Here is a 23,286-nt window from a genome sequence, read left to right as displayed (position 1 = left end):
GGATGAGGCAGCCTGGCTGGCCCCACCCATGAGCTCGCCTCTTGGGAGATGCCCTCTAGAACCTGAAGGCTTCCTGTGGGGTGGCGGCAAAGACTGGGATGTTGAGTCCATGAAGAGGATTGCTGGCCTGTACCCTCTACCACAGGCCTGTGCTCAGTCTCCGGAGGGGCATGGCCTCCCAGCAGAACACACACATGCTAACATGCCAATGGCACATGCTTTGCTCCCGTCCACACATACATGCGTGCTTACAAGGGAGTCCACAGCCCATGGCAGCCACCATCCCTGCAATGCCTATGGCACTGCCCACATCCCCAGTTGGCATGAGTGCTATGTTCTCACATCATTGAGTTTCTCAATGACTTTCTAAAAATAGAATGTCTGAGGCCAGCTGTCAGGAAGCAGCTCAGCACCCCCTACGCAGACCTTGCTACCGGGAAGTAGGAAGCCCCTACTTCAGACAGCAAAGCTCCCCTCGGGGCCAGGGCACAGGTAACAGAACCACAACAGGCCACTGGGGGGGCAGGGCCCCTAGGAAGAGAGCTCCGCAGGAGCCCCTATTAATTCTAGCTTGGTCAGAGATATCGCACCAGGCCCAAGTGCCCCTGAATGCTGAGCAGCCAAAGCAGCTGGAAGCTTCCCTGGTGGGAAGGTAGAGGGAGCGCAGGAGCCCCTTCAGAATCCCAGAGCGTCTGAACAGACGTGTCTGCCCAAGGGGGCCAGGATCCCTCCTGAGGGATGGCTGGACTTAGCGACAGGCTTCCAAATAAATGCGGAAAGGGGGAAACCAGGAACTTTACCATGGAGAAACCTGGCGGGCACCACCTTAACCAGGTCAACATCCCTGTGATGTTGTACGGACGTCACGTGTCCCCTGTCAGGATGTGACCAGAAGGGCACCTCATCTCTGGGGTCTTCTCCCAAAACCCACAATCTCAGTCTAACTGTGAGAAAAACATCAGAAGGACAGTCTCTGTAACACCTGACCACACTCCTCAAAACCACCAGGATCATCAAAAACAAGAGACACCGAGGAACTGTCACAGCCCAGAGGAGCCCAAGCAGACATGGCAACTGAATGAGATGGGGGACTCTGGAGGGGGTTCTGGGGAAGACCATGTCCGAGGTGGAGTCCACAGTGACGTGGAGTCACAGCACGGTGGGGGAGGCTCCACGCTATCCTTGCAACTTTCCTTGAGCCTGAAATTACTGAAGCAGGAAACTTCATTTAAAAAAAAAAGGCAAGCCCTAGACTCAAGGGCTTCACCGGTGAATTCTGCCGAACGCTTACAAACACCGATCTTCTCAAACTCTGCCAAAAAACCGAAGAGGAGGGAACACTTCCTAACTCAATTCTGCGGCCAGCATAACCTTGATATTAAAAGCAGATGAAAATACCACAATAAAACTACAGACCAATACCCTCTATGAATATTGATGCAAAATTCTTCAACGAAATATGTGCAAACCAAAGTCAGTCCTGTAGAGGGAATTATACCGTCGCCAGGTGGGGTTTACTCCCAGAAAGCACGGATGACGCACACGGGAAGGTTCATCAACGGGACGCATCAGGGTACTGGAACGAGGACAAAAACCACACGATCATCTCAACTGACGCAGAAAATGCGGCACAATCCAACACCCTTTCTCGGTGAAAACACTCCAATAAACCAGGAATGGAGGAAATTCCCTTACCGCTCTAAAGGTCATTTATGAACAGCCCACGGCTAACACATCATCAGTGGTGAACAACCGAGGGCTTTTCCTCTGAGGCGAGGGACGAATCAAGGACGCCACTGTCACCGCGTCTACTCAGCACAGTGCACGTCCTAACCAGAGCAGAGAGGCAAGGACGCCACTGTCACCGCGTCTACTCAGCACAGTGGACGTCCTAACCAGAGCAGAGAGGCAAGGACGCCACTGTCACCGCGTCTACTCAGCACAGTGGACGTCCTAACCAGAGCAGAGAGGCAAGGACGCCACTGTCACCGCGTCTACTCAGCACAGTGGACGTCCTAACCAGAGCAGAGAGGCAAGGACGCCACTGTCACCGCGTCTACTCAGCACAGTGGACGTCCTAACCAGAGCAGAGAGGCAAGGACGCCACTGTCACCCGCGTCTGCTCAGCACAGTGGACGTCCTAACCAGAGCAGAGAGGCAAGAAAAAGAAACAGAAGGGGCCCAAACTGGCGGGGAAGAAGTGCAGTTATCTGTGTGAAGAGGATGTGTTCTCACATGTAGGAAACCCTAAAGATGCCCCCAAAAGTTAAAACTAATAAACGAGGGCGCCTGGGTCGCTCAGTCGGTTAAGTGTCTGACCCTCGAGCCCAGCTCAGGTCTTGATCTCAGGGTTGTGAGTACAAAACAAAACTAATAAGCAAATTCAGCAAATTTGCAGGATACAAAACTAACACACAAAAACCATTTGTGTTCTGGGGCGCCTGGGTGGCTCAGTCAGTTAAGTGTTTACCTTTGGCTCAAGCCCTGTGTCGGGCTCCCTGCTCAGCGAGGAGTCTGCTTCTCCCTCTCCCTCTCCAGCTCCCCCTTCTTATGCGCGTGCACACTCTCAAACAAACAAAATCTTAAAAAACAAAAAACCATTTGTGTTTCTACATGGTAATAATGAACAATCTGGAAAGGAAATTAAGAAAATTCCACTTACAACAGCATCAGAAAGAATAAAATACTTAGGAATTAACCAAGGTCAAAGAGTTCTACACTAAGAACTACAGAACACTGCTGAAAGGGAATAAAGATCTCACAAACAGAAAGCTATCTGTGTTCGTATGTATGCTGAGAGACTTCAACTTGTTACGATGTCAACACTAGCCAAAGGGATCTGCGGATTCACTGCAATCCCTATCAAAAATCCCAATGATGTTTTCATCAGGGAAATGCAATTCAAGTTACAACGAGACATCCTTTCACATCCACTCGGATGGCTACTATCCAAAAAAACCAGAGAACAGCAAGCGTTGATGAGGGGTGAGAAACCAGTTCGTGCGCACTTGTGGTGGGAAAGTAAAATGGTGCAACCCCCGTGGGAAATGGCATAGCAGCTCCTCAAACATTAAAAGTGGTTTTATCACATGACCCAGGCGTTTCCCTCTGGGTAAATACTCAAAGGAACGCAGAGTGCAGTCCCAGCGAGATCCCTGCACAGCCACGTTCACACCAGCACCGTTCACAGAGGCACCCAAACGTCCGTCTCGGCGGATGGATGGGTTAACAGAACGAGGTATATCCACAAGGGATTAGGATTCTGCCTTACACAGGAAGTACACAGGAAGGCAATGCTGACACAAGGGGCAGCATGGATGGACCCTGAGGACACTATGCTGAGTGAAACACGTCAGTCACCAAAGGACAGACACTGCAGGTTCCACTCACAGGCACCGTCTAGAGGAGTCAGACTCACAGAGAGTGGAAGTGCGGGTGCCAGGAAACGGGGAGGGGGTGGGGGGCTCGTGTTTAACAGGACGGCACTGCAGCTCCGGAAGACGACAAGTCCTGGAGACAGATGGTGGCGGCTGCACGACACACGAATGTACTTAGTGCCACTGAGCTGTGTGTACAACGGTAAATGTTGAGAGAGTAATACCAACCCCGCAGCCAACTCCCACAGCACAGCGTAAGAGGCAGCATGAACTCCACTGACAAAACCATCGTACAAGCCGCAGGGGCTTTAGAGAACAAGTGCACGAGGGCCCCCAGGCAGTCCAGCCCAGAACGAGGGGCAGGGCAGGCAGGAGCAAGCCCAACCACCAGCTCCGCGCACCTGAGGGCACAAAGGGAAGGTGACTACGTGTCCCCGAGACGCGGACGCATGATGCCCTGTGGTGCCTCCTCCCGGTACCTCACTCTCCTCTCCCATGAGCATAATAGGGATAACAGCCCTGTCTTGGGCTGAGCTCACTGGTCAATGACTGGATACCCCCTGGTGGAGGACTAGACGCCCCAGGGGGAGCACACTGCGGGCTCCAAGCATCTCTTCACTGCCTCCTGCACTTATGCATGTCTGATAATCACCAGCTCTCCATCCACCAGGCTTGTGGCAGACCTGTCACCCGGTCTGGGCAGGTGACGTGATGTGGACAGAAAGGAGGTGTGCTGGTTCTACGTGGGAACATCGAGAACCAGGGCGTGGTTTGCTGTCAGCGACTGAATGTGTCCTCGAATTCATACGGTGAAGACCTGATCCCCCAGTGCAGCTGTATTTAGAGGCGGGGCCTCTAAGGAAGTCACGAGTGGGACCTGATCCTACAGGACTAGTGTCCCTACACACCAGGGCGCTATCTCTGCCACACGAGGAGGACAAGGCCCCAAAATCACCATCCAGACGGCAGGAAGGGGCCACCATCAGAACCCTAGCATGCTGGCACCCAATCTTGGACTTCCTGCCTTCAGAACCTTGGAAAATACGTGTCTGTGTTTAGGTCCCCTGCGCCGTGGTACTGTTAGAGCGGCCCAAGCCGACAGACACCCTGTCTTCCACCCTGCTGACGATGGGAACAGAGCCACCCTCACGAGGCCTGGGTCCTGAGTAAGGACAGCCTGGAGCAGGGCACCTCGCTGACCCATGAAGGGACCAAGTTCACCATCTGGAGCTGTTTCAGCAACATAGCCCAGCTCACTCGAATACAGTCCCTTGTGTATCCAAGCTCCCACGTTCAAATCAAAGGAGACCTCTAATTAACAATTCACTTAGCAGCACTGTTACATTTCTGGTGGCCCGACTGTCAGGTAGCCTTAGAACTGAGCGCAGGTCCCACAGAGGCAGTGATGCCGGCACAAGACCAAGGGGTGGCCGTAGACAGGAGCCCCTCGGCACCCCCATCTGATAGGGCTTTTCTCTCCCCGGCAATCACCAACCTGCAAATGCTTTCTGGATGCCTACATCCTGGCTCCCCTGCCCTGAGGGGGTGGGGCGCCCTGTGGACATTTCCGGAGTTAACAGTAGGTGTTGGGAATGACAAGAATCACTCTGGCTCGTGTGCCCTGGGCCACAGCACAAGGATAAAGTCAATTCGTGTGCTCTACGCTGCCCTTAAGACCCCACAGCAAACCCGATCATGCGTGGAGCAGACAATCCTCAACGCTGACAGTCTCCATTTGGCGAAGAGCTGGGAAGCAGATGCCCAGCCCCTTATCAGATCCACTCCTTGGTTCCTCATCTCATTTGCCCTCTGATGAGCTCACAGACGACTCACAGGATGCTCCATGTGCCCGTGGTCCCCTATCGCCCACCAACTACAGAATCACCTGCCCCAAATATGGTAGGCCCTAGCTTGGGACAGACTCCAGTGGTTCCCGAGACATTGAGCCTGGGCCTGTGGGACCTTGATGCCCTATGACACTTGGTTCATTTCCAGGGAACCCTGCCTGATTTCAGAACCCTATCTGATTGGACCAAAACCACAATGACAAGGAGGTAGACCATAATATGCAAAGCCAGTGACACCTCTCCACACACTCCCTGCAGCGGGGGCAGCAGCAGGGGGTGGCTACAAAGTAGGACAGGGCATGACATCTATGTGCAGAAAATCCTTCACCAAAAACACCCGGGGTGGGGGGGGCAGGGGCCAGCACTGGCCACCTTCAAATGACTCAGTATTTCCCAATCGGTCAAGCTCACACCCTTAGGGCGCATGTCCCCAGCTCACCTGCCATGCCACAGCAAGCTGGGAGATCTCCCGGCCCGACATGCCCTCTGTCAATTGTGCAATCTCCGAACACTTCTTGCCGTAGTCAAATTGAGCTAGCTTCAAGCGCCTGGGAAGGAGAAATTCTCATGTGATGCCTTGGGTAACTGAGGGACCCAAGACAAGACCAGAGGTCTAAGAGGGCCCATTGGCTCCTACATGTGAGGACTGAGGTACCTGCCAGGGGAGGGAACCTACACTAGGACCCCACAACTGAATGTCCCAACTTTTAAAGAGCAAACTCTGCCCTAACGTCTGCTGTTGATACCAAGCCTGCCCATCCTGCCCTTTCCACCCCGCTGGGCACCTCTCTTCCTCCTGGAGTCCAGGTGGGGTCTATGCCGGGGCCGTGTACAGACAGCAGAGCATGATACACTGTGGGAGCAGCCGCAGGGCTGGTCAGGATGTGCAAAAGTGGGGGGGCTCTTGGAGCCTCACACACAGCCCCACCACCAGACCTGGGGGCAGGGACCACGTCCTTCTCACTCAGGCGTCCCCCAGTGCCCAAACAGCACAGCAGCTCAAGTCCTGTCAGGGGTGAGCTGCTAGCAAGTGGGAAATCAAACAGAGGAAAGCCCACACTTCCCGGTTAGAGTGGTGTGTCACTCGTAGTTCACATGCTGACCCCTTCCCAACCAGGTCTGGCTAGAGACCCACGAGAATCAAACACACATGGAAGAGACGACCCCAGAAACTCAGACCACAACCGACGTTTGGACTACAGTCAGACTACAATGGGCCACTGGGAGGCCATGCGGGGTACTGGGGCCAGCCGGGTGCAAAGGAGAAAGGAGGCCCAGACGGTAGAACGCAAGGGCTCAGGCAGCAGAGGGACAGCAGGGGCAGGCAAAGCCCGTCCTAGAACAGAAGACAGCTCTCACTGCCACCCGCGACAGGAGGGATTCAGGTCAGTGCTGCTGTGAGTCTGGCTCCCTGGAGATGGTTAAAAATAGACCAGCCTTTGCCTATTTGGAGCACTCTGGACAGAGCACTGAGTGAGCGTGGCCCAGACAGAATGTGGAGGGCTCCCACATCGCCTGTTGATTTCTGCAGAATGGGGGCCTTGTTGTGTGCTGGCGAGGGGCCCCAGGTTCCCGGGAGTCAGGGTGAGCGGTGAACAACGGTGAGTCCCCCTCCAAGACTGCCACGACCACCTCACAGAGTGAACAGAGCTCAGCCAATGTCTGGCAACCACCATCACAGCCCCCCACTCTCCAGGGCCTGACTGCAGCCTGGATTCCTCAAAAGCCCCAAATTGTTAAGAGACTTCACGTAGCAAGGCACCTAGGTCGCTCAGTGGTTGGGCATCTGCCTTTGGCTCAGGTCATGATCCCAGGGTCCTGGGATCAACGCCCCCGTCGGGCTCCCTGCTCAGTGGGAAGCCTGCTTCTCTTCCTCTCCTACTCCCCCTGCTTCTGTTCCCTCTCTAGCTGTCAAATAAATAAATAAAATCTTTAAAAAAAAACAACAACCCCCCCCTTTTTTTTAAGATTTTAGTTATTTATTCGATAGAGATAGAGACAGCCAGTGAGAGAGGGAACACAAGCAGGGGGAGTGGGAGAGGAAGAAGCAGGCTCATAGCGGAGGAGCCCGATGGGGGGCTCGATCCCATAACGCCGGGATCACGCCCTCAGCCGAAGGCAGGCGCTTAACCGCTGTGCCACCCAGGCGCCCCCCAAAAAAAACCGTTTTACTGGAGATGGAGAAATGTACAACTTCCAGGAGTGGGGCAGGCGGTCTTTATTCAAATATCCAGACTGCTCACTGCTGCATACCAACACGTACACGGTCATTTAAAAAAATAACACAGGATGACGCCTGGGTGGCTCAGTTGGTTAAGCGTCTGCCTTCAGCTCAGGTCATGATCGTGGGGTCCTGGGATTAAGCCCCGCACTGGGCTCCTTGCTCAGTGAGAAGTCTGCTTCTCCCTCTCCCACTGCCCCTCCCAACCCCCCGTTCGTGTTCATGTCCACGCGCGCACTCTCTACCTCCCTGTCTCAAATAAATAAATAAAATCTTAGAGAGAGAGAGAGACTTCATGTAGTAGAAAAGAATGGAGATGTTAGCTAGTTTGTGATGATGGGCCATTGAGTCAAAAACCTGGCAAAAAGCAGGAGGCATGGAGGCCAGCAGGTGAGCGCACCTGACCCCCATGTGCAACCACAGGGTTAGGATGGCGGGGTGCGGCACCTGGGCCAGGAGCTGGTGGGGTGCAGAGGGCCCCACAGTGCTCGGGCTGTCAGAACACTTACTGCTTTCCTTCTGTGGCTGGCTTCAGAACATACTTGTCAAAATACATCCTCACCAGGCGCTCCCGCTCTTCCAGCTGGGGCAGGTCGAAGCGGACCATCTCATCAATGCGGTCGTTGACGGCCCAGTCAAACTGCTCGGGTTGGTTGCTGGCCAGGACCAGCATGAACCTGAAGCCAGCAGACAGCAGGGGCTAAGGGGCTGCCCAACCCGGCGCTTGCCCCCAGGGCAGGGACCCTCTTAAATACACACAGGACAATTTTCTAGGAGAATCTATTTGGCAACCTTTTAACCTGAAAAACTCAGGAAGGCTCAGCATTCCCCTCTGCCACCCAACCCTCCCTCGAACACTTCCCTGCTGACCAATGGCCCAGCCTGATGGGGTGGCCGTTTAAGCTTTGCTGTGTGGAGAAACAGGGACCCCACAGTCTGAGACAGACCTCTGCCCCTCCCTAACCTGAGTTGTAGGGTCTGAGCTTCAGCCAGTTGAGCAGAAGAGCCAACTCAGCAGGAACCTGGCCCAGACTCCCAGGGGGTCCGAGTAGGGGCAGGGGGTCTCTGCTGGCAGTGGCCATGGCAGCCAAGCGGGATACATATGACTTGGTGGCCACACAGCTGACTGGCAGGGCTAGGTGCCCCCTGGGGCATGTAAAGCACCAGTGGGCACAGGGCTGGAGGCCCCCAACAATGCAGGAGAGCAAGATTAGGGGATTCGGAAGGAGCGAGCCCCTTCCCAGAGCAACCTATGCCACAGGGCACCTGGCCGTAGGGTGACCCCCCCCCCCCCGACAGCCTATCACTGGAGGGCAGCCAGAGATGCCAAGTGCAATGACCTGTGGGCAAAGACTTGCACCTGGCTCTCCAGAGATCCCCAGCACATCTTCTCAGAGGTCTCCACAAAGACCCCCCTGTGCCCCGACCAGCCCTTCCCATCGCCCAGGCAAGTGTGCCAGTCCTGTTCCAGCCCTGCCCCACAGCAGCAGGAGCTCAAGGGGAGCCTCAGTTTCCCTCCGTGAAGGGGCTTCGCACCGGCAGGGGCCCTCACTTGCTGCTGTGCTGTCCCGTCCGGTGCAGGAATGCATTCAGGGTGGCCCTGAGGTCCTCGCTGATCTTCTCCTGCAGAGAAAGTGCTGGAATCAGCGGGGAGGCAGCCACGGGGAAGTTAGACAAAGGCCTACTCCGTCCCTGTGGGAGCCCCACAGAACAGGGTCTCCATGAAACTTAACTTCAGAGAAGCCTCTAAAGACACCACAGGATCAACTCCCACTGTGCAGACCAAATTTATCAAGCAGTGCGGCTGGGAGCAGGGCTGGGTCAGACCGCACCGTGAGCGACCTGCAACCCTCCCTCCCCATAAAGCATAATGCACTCATCGGATACCACTCCTGACCGCGCACCTGCGGCCAGCCGGGCCCAGCAGGCCGAACAGAAGCTTCCAGAATACTCACAGTCGCTCGCTTCCTGAGGAAGGCGTCCGCTTCATCCACAAAGAGAAGGAGGCTGTGAAGGGGAAAGGACGAACGGGAAGGGGGTGAGGGCTGCCCCGCTGCACGCTAAGGTGCTGAGCACGCTAAAACTGAACTCCGTCTCAGGAACCCGAAGCACCCTAACCTCAGTAGTGGCCGGGGACCCCAGACCTGACGGGCAAGCCCGGTGCCAGTGCTGCGGGGGAGCGACTGGTTTGCGTCAAACATCCTAATATGGCCCTAAATTAAACATCGGGGCTCGGGGCGCCTGGGTGGCACAGCGGTTAAGCGTCTGCCTTCGGCTCAGGGCATGATCCCAGCGTTGTGGGATCGAACCCCACATCAGGCTTCTCTATGAGCCTGCTTCTTCCTCTCCCACTCCCCCTGCTTGTGTTCCCTCTCTCGCTGGCTGTCTCTATCTCTGTCAAATAAATAAATAAAATCTTAAAAAAAAATAAAAAATAAATAAACAAACATCGGGGCTGGCAGCCTCTCATCTTCAATGTGTCAGAAGTCAGAAGCACCAAAAGTTTCCCGTGACGAGCACAAGCCACCAGGAATCTATTCTAGGGGTGCATTTTCCCCCCGGACTGCCGCCCCCGGAGTATTCCAGCCTTGTGCACCACCACGGAGACAGGCTGCAGGGAAAGCCCCCCCCCCCCCCCAAATGCTGGTGCCCTGATGGCCGCTAGGAACCCAGGCCATGCAAGCGCATGCACGCGGGGGGCCATCCCAGGAGGGGCCCGGCTCACCCTCGCCGGCTGGTACTGGCCCAGTCGAAGACCTTGTGCATGGCAGTCACGCCGTCCCGCCCCATGGGGGCCACATCCCCGCCTGTCATGATGGCATAGTCCATGCCTGAGTGCAGCGCGAGTTTCTAGGCGAGAAAGGGGTGTGGGGGGGGGAGGGGGGCGAAGCCTGTTCACTCTCCTCCCCTTCAAAGCCCACATGCACTGAGCTTGGCTCCCACCACCAAGTACTGCTAGGGATGCCCCTTGCCTGGAAAGCTGAACCCCCTAAGTAGCCCATCCCTAAGAGCCACAGCTGCAGCCATTGCCCAGGGCACCCCACCCACCTGTGTGGCCGTGTGCCCTCACCTTGGCAAACAGGGTCTTGCCAGTCCCAGGAGGCCCGTACATCAGAATGTTCCTGTACAGGCTGCGGTTCTTCTTGGTGTTCCTTGTTGCTATGGCAATGTCCCGCACCCGCGCTTCCAGGCTGGGCTGCCAGGGGACATGGCAGGTTGGGGGGATACTCTGCTGCCAGTCTGCCCCTCCTGAGCACCTGGACCAGCCGCAAGAGGCAGCTTATCCTAGGCATTCTACTTTAGAAATGAAGAGCAGCCCCGTCCTGTAGAAAAGCTCCATGGGCAGAAGAGCACCTCCCACCCCAAAGCCTATGACAGCCCCCGGATGGGAAGACCACTTACACTGAGGACGACGCCCTCCAGTGCGTCCTGAGGCTTACTGACGAGCCGCCTGCTGACCTATGGGGGGGACGACACAACACGGGGACAGTCAAGCTTTGCAGCACAGCCCCCGACACAGGCACATGGGAACAGACCTGCTGTGGCACACGGCAGGCCACACGCGACTGGGCCCCTTCCCGCTCTAGAAGCTGGCACAGAAGGCTGTCTATGGCACTAGGCGAGGCGACTCAGCGAGCGAGCGCGCAGCATGGAACCCAACGTGGGGCTTGATCCCACGACACGGAGATCATGACCCGAGGTGAAATCAAGAGCCCAACGCTTCACCGACCGAGCCACCCAAGAGCCCCTTCAGATTCTTTGCTGATCTGTGGGGCGTCTGGGCGCTCAATTCAGCATCTGCCTTTGGCTCGCGTCGTGATCCCAGGGTCCTGGGATTGAGCCCCGTGTTGGGATCCCTGCGCAGCGGGGAGTCTGCTTCTCCCTCTGCTCCTACACCGCCCCCGCCCCAGCTCACACTCTCTCTCCCTCAAATAAACAAAATCTTTAAAAAAAAAAAAATAACCTTCTTTACTGATCTTTATTTTTTCAGTTACCCACAGTGATCACTATGGAGATCCAGCCACAGCCCGTGGGAGGACATGTAACAGAGTGACACCAAGCCAGGAAGGAGCTCACACCGGGCTACTTCCAGCAACTTCTCTCACAGGACGATGGCATGCAGGAGCCCCAGGTTTTGTAAACAACCCAAAATCTACCCAGGGGAACAGTCATCTCAGCAGATCCACGGAGGTGACCTGGGTGGACTAGGGTGAGAGTCTCCCCAGTGCTGATGTGGACAGGCTCCCAGAGCAGCACCACGGAGGAAAGAGCCACAATCAAATCCAACGTGCCAGAGGAACAGACAGTATTTGGGTAAAGAGGGACGATGACGACACACGTTCACAACTCGGCTGAAATCCCAGCAAACACTGGGCAGGACACGGCACTCCAGTGAGGACTAAGCCCACAATTACCTGCACGGGGTGCCTCAGAGCCTCCAGCACCGTGATACGGGACGTCTCCCTCACCAGGGACGGCTTCCCCAGCCGGGCCTCAATGTACCGTCCAGCAACAGATGTGGCGTTCTTGGCAGAATAGACTCCGACGGCCAGCAGCGTCAGCCCGGCCACCTAGAGTGGGGCAGCGGGAGGTAGGTGGGGCCCAGCCAATCCTGTGCCATGCTGGTCCGCAGCCGGCACGGCGCTCTCACCCCATGCCATCCCACCCCATCCCATGCGAGGTGATGGCAAAGGGTCACAGGAGCATCCTGGCTGGCGCTCAATTTCGCACGACCGCAGCTATTTCCAGACAGGCAAGATATCAACAAGCTCATCATAACCACCCTTTCTCAGAAAGCTACTGGAGGGTGCACTCCAGTAGGACTAGGGAAGCTTCCAGGCGACAGGAACACCAGCTGTGAAGAGACAGAGAGGCCCTGAGACTCACGGGAGACAGACCGAACGCTGTGGCGGGAGCACAGTCACGGGGCACGTGACCAAGAGCTACAAGAGGTTACTGGAAAGTATGCCAACACCTGGAAACGAAACTGAAACGTCTTCTCTACAAGACAAACAGCCTGGCTGGGGGAGGTGGGGCCAGGCCAGCCCCAAGGCAGCCAGCAACTCCTGAATCGAGCAACCTCAGACGTCGCCCAGCGCTCTCCAGCAACCACCCTTCCGTCTGTCTACCCACCTTGCGGGGACTGACTGCCAGCTCACAGCACTGCCCAGGGCAGGTGGGGACTGTAGACTAAAGATGGACATTAGAGATTCAACAGCAAACACAGATGTTTAGAACAGCTGGAAAGATCTGGAAAGATCGTGAGTGCACGGGGCGCTCAAACCACAGGAGCAGTCAGAATGCCCTTAATTCACCGTAAAACACTCTGGGGGGGGGGATGCCTGGGTGGCTCAGTCGGTGGGGCATCCGACTCTCTCGGCTCGGGTCGTGATCTTGTAGTTGTGGGACTGAGCCCCAAGTCAGGCTCTGAGCTCCGTGCAAGTCTGATCCAGATTCTCTCAACCTCTGCCCCTCCCCTCTGCTTGCACTCCATCTTCCTCTAAATTAAATAAACGAAATCTTAAATAAATAAAATAAACAATACAACACTCCAGGAAGAATGACCAGTGAAATGGGCCTGCCGAAGGCAGAGGTTGACAGAGGCGCGGTCACTAGAAAGTTCTCATAGAAAAGGTAAGACAAGTTCCCTTCAGAGACAGTGTGGCCAAGTCCAAAGTAGACAAAGGGTGTCAGGACCCCAGGACACAGAGGCCTAGTTGCCCCAAGGTCAAGTCCACCCAGGGCTCCTCTCACTGTCCCCTGTGCCTCAGCCAGCTTTTCTTCTCTGCTCCCCCGTCCCTCTCCGGGACCCTCCGTGCCTGCTCAGTAACAGGATGCCGCTCCAGCACGTCCAGCAGGACGCTGGGGGAGGGGGGGGGGCCGTGGGCCTTCAGGAGCTCCGACACAGGCAGATGCCCGCATCCGCCTCCCAGAAAGGCCAACCCACCTCTCCGATCAGAAGGGGGGGGCGGTGCCTGGATGGCTCAGTCGGAAGAGCATGCGACTCTTGATCTCAGGGTCATGAGTTCAAGCTGCACACTGGGTGTCGAGATGACTTAAAAATAAAATCTTGGGCACCTGGTAGCTCAGCTAGTGAAGCGTCTGCCTTCAGCTCAGGTCGTGATCCCAGGGTCCTGGGATTGAGCCCCGTATCAGGCTCCCTGATCAGCAGGGAGCCTGCTTCTCCCTGTACCCCGTCCCTCTCTCTCTCTCGAATAAACAAATAATTACGAATAAATAAATGTTAAAAAAAAAAAAGGAATGGAGAGGGAGCAGCATGGCGGCTTGAGGGGAAGTCAAGTCACACAGCTCCTTCCTCAGAACATCTCACTGCTTCGCTGGGTCTCTCCTCAAACCGGCCCCAAGGGCCTCTGACCACCCACCAGCAAGGTCGCACAGCCCTGTATGAGCCGGGGTCATGCGGAAGACGTCAGACGTGCTAGAGGGTGGTGAGAAGCCACTGCGGCTTTACCAAAACTCCGGCACCAGGACCTTGGTTCTTCTTGGAGGGTAGTTCCCTGCAACACTCACCACCCAATGGCTGAGTTCACACATAAGCTGGTAAGCAAGCTCCCAAGACTGGAACTTCTTTCTCTGCGACTTCCAACGGTGAGCCTGAACACTCCCCATGGAGGCCGCTGCAGGACTGAGCACAGCAGCTCGGAGGTGTCCGGGCCTCGTGTGCAGGCCACGCCGCCACTTACAAAAGCTAAACTTCACTCCGGGAATAAATGCATTCCACGGTTAAACAGAAGCCGGTGGCGGGGCTCCCGCGTGGCCCTGTCAGTTAACCACCTGCCTCTCGCTCAGGTCACGGTCCCGCTCAGGTCGTGATCCTGGGCTCTCTGCTCAACAGGGGACCTGCTTCTCCCTCTGCCTGCCTCTCCCCTCCCCCACCTCGTGCTCCCTCCCTCTCTCTAATAAATAAGTCAAATCTTAAAAAAAAAGAAAAGAAAAAAAAAGCAGCCTCACCAGCAGCAGGTTTCCTCAACTGGCGCCCTCTCTCTCCCTAGACAGTCCAATCCCTGCTTCCCTTGAGGCACAGCCTGACCTCCCCTGCTGCCCCTGTCTCGTGAATGAAGCTAGAACTACGCCCAAAGCAGGGCACTTGCAGAAAGGGCTTCGGAAGCCAGGAGGCCAGGAATGCGCGTGCACGGGATGCTCACGGTCAGCGTGGTCGTCTCACCCTTGTTAGGGTGTCAGTACCACGTGAGCAGGTGCCAGGTCCCACTGTGCAGCCTAGAGCAGTGCCTGGCACACTGCTGACATCAGGAAGTACTTGCAGAGCTGATGGGCTTTTTGGGCTCTGGCTAACGCCCTCCCCTCTGCCCCGAGTGCTGAGCAGCCGCACGGCACAGGGCACAGACCACAGGGCCTTAGAATGTGTGCCTGGAGTCCTACAGCCTTGTTGGCTGCCGTTCCCGTCCCGCTAGAGGGTGGGAACCCTCACAGGGGTGTGGTTTAAAGGGTTCACGGCCACATCTCCAAGGCGCCCCTGGAGTTTTAGTTGGGCCCCACCCCTGAAGCTGCCAGGCAGATTTCCAGTTACACTTTCTAAAGGGCGCATTTCTAAGGAAGAGGTAAACTGAGGCTCTAGCACCTCTTCCCACATCCTCCAGCCCAAAGGTTAAAACCCTACTGCCAGTGCCCACACCCAGGGGCTGCACCCCATCTGTCTTCACAGGAGGGGCGTGGGAGGCAAGAGCAGCAGCAAGGCTTACATCTGGGACACAATCACGTGTGCTTGGTACACTTCCCACCGCGGAGTGCCAGGCACCTTTCACCGCTGGAGGGGGACAGGAACGCGACCCAGCAGAGACCCTGACACAAGCCACAAGCGGGAAGATGCGTCAGGGGTGTTTACCGTGGCTGTCACTTTGTCCCAGTCTGTCACGAAGGCACGGAATCCTTCACCAAACAGGGTGCCAGCTGTCCTGTAGAGGAAGAAGCGATGTGACTAGGGGAGAATGGATCTAGGCCCTTGACTGGAGAAAGGGCAAGGGCTCTGAAGGTCAGCCCTGAAGGTCAGCCCACGGGAGGACCTGCTGAGAGGCCGCCTCCTGCCAGTGTACCAACCGAGGGCCTCCTGGCACAGGTGAAGGGCCGGAAGACACTGGCCACAGGGCTCTGCCAGGGGCCCACTGGAGACTGGGCCTCACCTGATGGACTCCAGGATAGTCTGGCGGTGCTCGGCAGCCTTCAAGCGGATCTGCTCACGAATGATGTCCGCGTTCTCGCGCTCAGCCTTGGCTCGGGCACGGGCCTCTGCCTCCACCCGCAGCATCTCGTTCTTGTGCCGCAATTCCATCTCCCGTTCCACGGTGGCTGCCCAGGGAAACGGCAGGAAGTGGGTGTACAGCCCATGGTCCCCTAATCCTTCCAGTGAGGCCCAGGCAACCCTCCTCCCAGGAGGGAGGCAACGTGTGTCAGACCCTGGGGGAATGCCCGGCCTGCCTAGGCTTCTGCTACAAAGTCCCAACCAAAGAATGCAGAGCCCCTACTGAGAGTCTTGGAAATGTTGCTTGGGGATTAAAGTGCCTGAAGCAGCGTGTATCCGTGCCTACGGCCTGCTTTCCCCAGGACCCTTTCTCGAGCCTAGGGCGGCTCCAAGGACACAGCCCCCAAAAGCCCAACTCTACCTCGCCGCATGGCCTCCTGCTTCTGCACCGACTCCTCCTGCTTCCGTAAATTCTCCTCATTGAGAAGTTGCTGAGAAGAAGCCACAGGGGAAAGGGAAAAGCTTTCAAAATCAGGAAACTGATCTGGGTGCCTGGGGGGCGCAGGCGGTTGAACATCCAACTCTTGGTTTCGGCTCAGGTCATGATCTCAGGGTCGAGGGATGGAGCCCCGCGTCAGGCTCTGCACACAGCAGGGAGACTGCCTGAGTCTCTCTCCTCCTCCCTCTGCCTCCCACCACTGTTCAGGCACACGCACTCTCTCGTTAAAATAAGTAAAACCTTAAAAAAAATATTAGGAAACGATCAACAATCAAAGAGATGAGCCGCTCCAGCCTGTGGGGAAGCTTCTGCTGCCCCGGGGGCTCCACACCTCTCTGGGAATGACGCCCTGGGGCCGACACACTCCACAGCCCTCCGCAGGCAGGTCTGAAACCCACCTAGGACATATGCACACATGCATGGGGGGGCAAGGTCGGTGCAGGAGCTCCCGCCTCCAGCACAGCTCTGCCACAGGGCAGACCTCTGGGCACCCCGAGTCCAGATTCACAGCTGTCCTCAAAACACTGTCTTTCCCCTGTTAAATTTACTTTTAAAAATGTTTTTAATTTAAATTCTAGTTAGCATACACTGGAATACTGGCCTCAGCCACAGAATTCAGTGGTTCATCACTTACATACAACACCAGTGCTCATCTTAAGTGCCTCCTCGATACTCATCGCCCATTAGCCCCCCCACCTCCCTCCAGGGACCTGCAGTTTGTTCCCTATCATTAAGAGTCTCTTATGGTTTGTTTCCTTCTCTCTTGCTTTTCACCCTTTCCCTACGTTCATCTGTTTTGTTTCTTAGATTCCACACACGAATGAAATCATGTTGTCTTTCTCTCACAGACTTATTTCGCTTAGCATAATACTCTAGCTCCATCCACATCGTAGAAAATGGTAAGATTTCATTCTTTTTGACGGCTGAGTCTCTTTGTAATTTCAAAAGAGGTACAAGCATTTGGAAACCACCCTTACCACGACCTTGTCACAGCAAGGTTCCCAGGTTCTCACCCAGAAGAACCTTTACCATAGCTAGAGCCTGGAGGCCCGTGTGTGTGCGTCCCTGGGACCCAGCACCTACTGCTGGTAAAACCACCTTGAATTCTGGCCCACCAGCTGCCCCAGAAGATGCCCATGCTCTCGGGGAGGACAGAAGCAGCACCCCTCATGCAAATGTGCTAAGCTCACCTGCTGCTTCAGCTGGTCCTCATAGCGCTGCCGGGCCAGCTTGTCTTGGTACTGGGCCCTCTATGGAGGAAAAGGGCAGGGTGAATATGGCTCACCTCAGTTGTTCCTGAAACCAACATCTGAATCCAGGCTCTACAGGGTGCTAGGCCCTCAGATAAGCCACCCACCTCTACCTGCTGTGAATGATTACACATGCTTGAGACACGTGTGCTCCCCATCACGCTCAGCCCTGAGGGATCCATGGGCTTTTGATGTTTGCACAAGGTCATCCTAGAGCCTCCCAGACTGAATTTTGGGACCATGGTATGCCCCAGCAGCACTCCACCCTGGTCACCCCGTGCCTGTGTGGCCATGCGGTCCTTACGGCCTGGTGCTGCCGCGTCTCCTCATTCAGAGTCTTCCTCCTTTCTTCTGCCTGCACGCGGATCTGCTCGTTTTTCAGCTGCTCCACAGCGGCCTCGTACTCCTACAGAATATACCAGTGGCTACAAGCCCAGAGCTGGTGGGGCTTCCCTCTCAGGACTCTGAGCTCCGGGCTCACACTGCCTCAACAACCCTCTCCCCTGTGGGCTCCAAAGGGGCTGGACAGGAGCAGGAGGGGCATCCAGAAAACACAGCCTGGACCAGCACCCCACGTGCCCGTCAGCTCCCAGCTGTATGGGCACCAAGGCCCAGGATGACCCAGACCCACAGGTAGTGAAACGCCAGGAAAACAGATAGGGCTCGGCTCCAAAGGAGCAAGACGGTCTCCTGGGAAGTCTGTCACTCCCTTCCCCAACATTGTTGCCGTGATGGCTTATGTCACATGCTCACTTTTGGACTACACTTTACAACAGCCAACGACGGAGAGCAGAGCCTGTGCCTTCTCTATGCTTGCTACGTGCTCAGCGTAAATGTCCTGCCAGATGCAGAGAAACCAGGTAAGAATCTCCTCTGGGGAAACCAGATGGTCCTCACCTACACCAGCCCTTCCACGTGGTTCTACTGCAAGAACTCAGGCCACAAACCCAGCTTGTCTTTGACCTCTTCCTGTTTCCCTTTTAACCACAAACAAGAAGGCAATTCCAAGAAAGGAGATGTTTGAGGAACCCGCCCTCTGCCCACCGCCCACGTGCACTTTCTCCTTCCAGGTACCCCCCCCACAGGGATGAAGCCTACCTCTGCCAGCACCACCCCCACTACTCACTTTGAGCTTAGACTGTTGCTCCAGCTGCAGCGTCTGCTCCTGCATTTGTGCAAGACTCAGTGCCTCCTTGGCATGTCCTGTGCGGAGACAGAGACATGGGTGTTAGGACACTCGGGCACCAGGCAAGCATTCCTGTGTGCCAGGGGGCCTTCAGGGAGACCACAACTCACCTCGACCGCAAAACACACGTGCCCACCCCCATTCCCGGACCAGATCTTGCTTGGTGACCCCTCCCTCCAAGCCCACTGCTCCCTTCTCATCACCTACATCCGCTCCAGCCCCAACAGAGAGCCCCACATACAAGATCTTACTGCCCCAGCAGCTCTCATGTCCCAGAGAGCTGTCAGAAAGGCTGCTCGATGCTAGCTGGGAGGAAGAGGCTCAACATGGCAGGCGCGTCCCGATTAAACAAAAAGCAACCTGTGGCTAGAGTACCTCCGTGGTAGGTACGTTTCTCTTAAGTCTCCAATACCTATTATTATTAACCTGCTATCACACACATCCAGGTAGTACAATGAACAGGAAGTAAACAACTAAGTTAGAGATAAGCCAATGCACACAGATTGATAGCTCTTCACAGACCTCGTGTTACAAACACACACATTATAAATGTCTTCTGTATTTTTTTTTAAGATACTATTTATTTGTCAGAGAGAGAGCAAGCGAGCATGTGCGCACGAGCAGGGGGAGCAGCAGGCAGAGGGAGGAGCAGACTCCCCACTGAGCAGGGAGCCGATGCCGGGGCTGGTCCTGGGGTCATGACCTGAGCTGAAGCCAGATGCTTAACCTGCTGAGCCACCCAGGCGCCCTTCTGTGTGTATTTTATTCGTAGCCAGTAATACTTGGGCGTTCTAGAAAAAAACTAACTTCTGGTGCTCTCCTAGCCAAACGGCCGTGCATCCAACTTCTCCAATATTTCGGTGATGACACAGCTCTCCCATACATCAGATTTTACCATAAAACATGTTCTAATACATAACCGCACGGAAAGAAAGTAGGGGATCCCTGCGACCCCAGCTCCCTGATGAAACAATATACCTAGTTTTCTCCGTGTGTACACATCCATCCTTCCACCCCAGCCCCATGATCTTACTTTTTGAAGCCTCTGAAGTTAAGCTGCAGACCCCAGTATCCATCACCCCCGAACTGCAGCAAGCACATCATTACGAGAGCATGACTTCTGTGTGCAGATCTGCAAGCACCCCCACGTGTGGGGATGGGTGTGGTGGAAGCTGCGGCGTCTGGATGGTCCGCTAGGGCAGGCGGTGTGGCGAGAACATAGTGCCTAAGCCTGGGAGGACCTCCAGAGCCAGTCAGGATCGGGTGACACAGCTTCCCACACCTCACTGCAAGGCTCTCCCCTGGGTTTCTGGTGATCGGAGCCACAGGAGCCCTGAGGACCCGCCCCTGAGGAGAGGTGGCAAAAGGCACCAGGGTCTCACATCCTGCACTGTAAATTTGGGAAGCCACAGAGCCAAGGCTTGAAGAGACCACAGGAGCCCCTTCAACATAAATGAAATCTGACCGGGCGGGAGTGAGAGCACAACAGGGCTCATCCCGGTGCAGCTGACAGGGACGGGGTGCCTCAGGCCAACGACATTGAGACCAGGTCCCAGCAGCCCTTTTGTTACTGTTGTTTTTGTTTTATTTATTTATTTATTTATTTACTTACTTACTTACCAGAGAGAGACGGACAGACAGCGCAAGCATGTACGCACAAACAGGGGGAGCACCAGGCAGTGGGAGAAGCAGATTCCCCACTGAGCAGGGAGCCCGATGCGGGGCTCGATCCCAGGACCCTGAGATCATGACCCGAGCCGAAAGAAGACGCTCAACCGACTGAGCCACCCAGGCGCCCCAGCTGCCCTTTTTATTCACAGCATGACCTTTGGTCAGCCAAGTTAACTTCACCAGAAACCGGGGCAATTAGATATCCCTTAGCCACTGACTCTTGAAAGAGGGAAATGAGAGCAGGTAACCGCAGCACAGCACCTGGCGCCCACGTGCCCCATGAATCACGAGCTACAATTTCAACACTACCAATGATAATTTACCCCCTTGAAATCATCCTATAACAGGAGCTGTGCGTTCCAAAGGATTAATTCAGCACCTACTACATGCAAAGGGCTTTTACACACCCACCTGCATGGAGTGTACAGGCACCTGGACTGGAGCACTCAGAGAGCTCAAGGCCAATGTGCTCCTTTGGCCTCCAAGGAAGGCCTAGAGACCTAGGGGATGAAGGAGCATCAGGCTGGGCCCAAAGGACAGAACAGGAAGTCATACTACAAGGAACAGCTGAGGGCATCTTGGTTTACTTGGAGAGAGCAGTGAGGTCAAATGAACAGCCCAACCAGGCAGCCACTGCTGCCTATGAGCCCGGAGTACCAAGAAGACAGGTTCTGGAGATGAGAAGAGAGGCAACAGGCATCCTGGGAAGAAGGGCTTGGGGACAGGAAGATGTGATACGTACACCAAGGCAAAACCTCTCCCACTGGCCAGTAGTTAGGCCAGGAAAAATGACAGGAACAAAATGAAGTAGAGGGGCTCCTGGCTGGCTCAGTCGGAAAAGCATGCCACTCCTGATCTTGTGGTTGTGAGTTTGAGCCCCACGTTGGGCGTAAAGATTACTTAAAAAATAAAAAAATAATTTAAAAAAATTAAATGAAGTAGAGCCCACACTTAGAACAGAATCACTAGATGTAGGGTGACTGGGTGGCTCACTCAGTTGAGCGTCTGCCTTCAGCTCAGGTCATGATCGCAGGGTCCTGGGATCTAGCCCTGCACTGGGCTCCCTGCTCAGTGGGGAGCCTGCTTCTCCCTCTCCCTCTGCTGCTCCCCCTGCTTGTACTCTCTTGCTCTGTCAAACAAATAAGTAAATAAAATCTTTAAAGAAAAAAAGTCACTGGATATAGAGACTGATGGGGGACCAACCCTCCAGACAGTGGCCCCTGGGGACTCAGGTGGAGAACATTCTGGGGGAGGAGCCCTGGGGCAGCCGGTACCAGAGACGTGGGAACTAGTCAGAGGCATGATCTGAAGATGATGAAGAGAGGCCCCTTAGCTACCTCCCCTCAGGCACACTCACAACTATTCACAAAGGCCCCTGTAACCGCAAAGGTTTGGGGATAGTAGAATCCAGCTTCCAAAAGTGGGAAATTTCTGAAATTCTGTGTACTGAGTGGATGAAATGTCACAGGAGATGGGGCAGAAAGCTGCCCCCCCCACACACCACTAAGCCTTTATCAAGAAATTGGGTCACATGTCAAAAGTCTGTCGTCACCTGAGGGGCCCTGATGCCCAGCCCAACCTGGGTTTGTCAACACAACCTGATAACCGAAATTACCTTGCAAACTCAATATACCTTCTCTGAGACGGATGGTGCTCCAGCCAGGCCTAAGGAAACAGGCCGTCCTAAGCCCAGGCCCAAATATACAAATGTTTTTAATGTCCCTCTGGGGATTTGGGAGCCAGGCATCCTTGCACCAAGATGTTCTTGTAGCCCCCTAGGGAAGGGGAGGGACTGAACTACAAAGTGCAAGGCCTCTCCCTTCTCAAATAGACTCGCCTTTATACCTGTTTATAACATGGCTTCTTTATACAACCACCTTTGAAAAAGGGCATCTCTCCTTAAGCAAAAATTTGAGAACTATTGTGTTCTTTCAATAGGTATTTATTCGATATCTTCTACATTCTGGATTCTCAAACTCTTAAACTACATCCTAGAACAAACCATTAAGCCAACAGGAGAAAAGAAAGTTCAGAGGAAAGGGCATACGGTTAGTGAAGGTCCAGCTGATGATGGTGCCTTGAGGGCCCTGAGTCAGGAAGCCTACCAGGAGGGGCCAGGACAGACTGACCTGCATTGCATTACAGATCCCTCCTATCTGAACTCTAATGCTTCCCAATAATAAGCACAAACCTGCTTTACTTCCCATAAAATCAGTGACCCTCTACTGTACCTCCCTTCTCAAGTGGAAAATTGCTACCACCACCACACGTGGACCGGATCTGGCCATGCTTTGGCCACGTGGAGGCAGCAAGAGGCGCAAGGAACTCCCCTACTCGACAGTAACTGAAGACCAGACTCCAGCCCTGACACCTGCTACCTGTGACCGACCTCTGAAAGTTCCATCTGCACCAGATTCCTTACTGAAAGACAAATAACAGTTTGGAAGGCGCCAAGGGTCCTGCTATCCCCAACCTCCCCGCACACAAGGTGGCTTTGGCCAGCTTTATTCCCGTAGACCAGTCTCCTAACCTGGCAAGTGGGATTGCAGATAGCCACCGACCACTCAGACGACTAAGAAGCTAAATGCGCCCTAGCACCCGGCATGCCCGGGGGCTCGGTGGACTGGCCCTCCTTGGAGGAGTCCCGAGCTCCCTTGCCCCCATCCCAGCCCGGGCCCCACCCTCGCCGCCGCACTCACGCGAATGCTCCAGCTCTCGCGCCGCCTTGGCTGCGCGCTCCAGGCCCGTGGGGTCAAAGTTGCTCCATTTGTCCTTGGGCCCCGGCCGGTCCCCCGCGCCCCGGTCCCCGCCGCCCTCGGCTCCAGGCTGAGCGGGCGGCAGGGAGAGAGGCGGCCCCGTTCCTTCGCCCTTGGGGCCCTTGATCCCGAAGAGCCACGACATGGCGCGCGACCGCCGCGCGCCGCGGCAGCCGCCAGGAGCCCGTAGCCGAGCTGAAGCGCGCGGAACGGAGCAGCTTCCACGCGCCGCGAGCCTGTGGTCGGAGGTCCTGCGCAGGC

At 55.4% G+C, this 23,286-nt stretch overlaps 1 protein-coding gene across 1 annotated transcript in view; it reads right to left on the bottom strand.

Annotated features, from left to right (window-relative positions):
* The window catches only part of ATAD3A (ATPase family AAA domain containing 3A), a 24,346-nt gene extending 1,060 nt beyond the window's left edge, over positions 1–23,286 (bottom strand). Inside the window, exons 1-15 of the mRNA XM_026520074.4 lie at positions 22,969–23,286; positions 18,539–18,615; positions 17,717–17,818; positions 17,353–17,412; positions 16,085–16,154; positions 15,605–15,770; positions 15,310–15,379; positions 11,861–12,016; positions 10,848–10,904; positions 10,516–10,641; positions 10,171–10,295; positions 9,401–9,452; positions 8,998–9,068; positions 7,955–8,122; positions 5,664–5,772 (exon numbers count right to left, since the gene is read on the bottom strand). Coding sequence (XP_026375859.1) covers positions 5,664–5,772; positions 7,955–8,122; positions 8,998–9,068; positions 9,401–9,452; positions 10,171–10,295; positions 10,516–10,641; positions 10,848–10,904; positions 11,861–12,016; positions 15,310–15,379; positions 15,605–15,770; positions 16,085–16,154; positions 17,353–17,412; positions 17,717–17,818; positions 18,539–18,615; positions 22,969–23,170 — 1,611 coding nt within the window. The 5' untranslated portion in view covers positions 23,171–23,286. The remainder of the gene's footprint in view (positions 1–5,663; positions 5,773–7,954; positions 8,123–8,997; positions 9,069–9,400; positions 9,453–10,170; positions 10,296–10,515; positions 10,642–10,847; positions 10,905–11,860; positions 12,017–15,309; positions 15,380–15,604; positions 15,771–16,084; positions 16,155–17,352; positions 17,413–17,716; positions 17,819–18,538; positions 18,616–22,968) is intronic.

This window comes from Ursus arctos, unplaced genomic scaffold, assembly GCF_023065955.2.
Source record: "Ursus arctos isolate Adak ecotype North America unplaced genomic scaffold, UrsArc2.0 scaffold_32, whole genome shotgun sequence".
In the NCBI taxonomy this organism is placed as follows: Eukaryota; Metazoa; Chordata; class Mammalia; order Carnivora; family Ursidae; genus Ursus; species Ursus arctos.
Note: the sequence above shows the minus strand (reverse complement) of the source record. Positions and strands in the feature narration are given on the sequence as shown.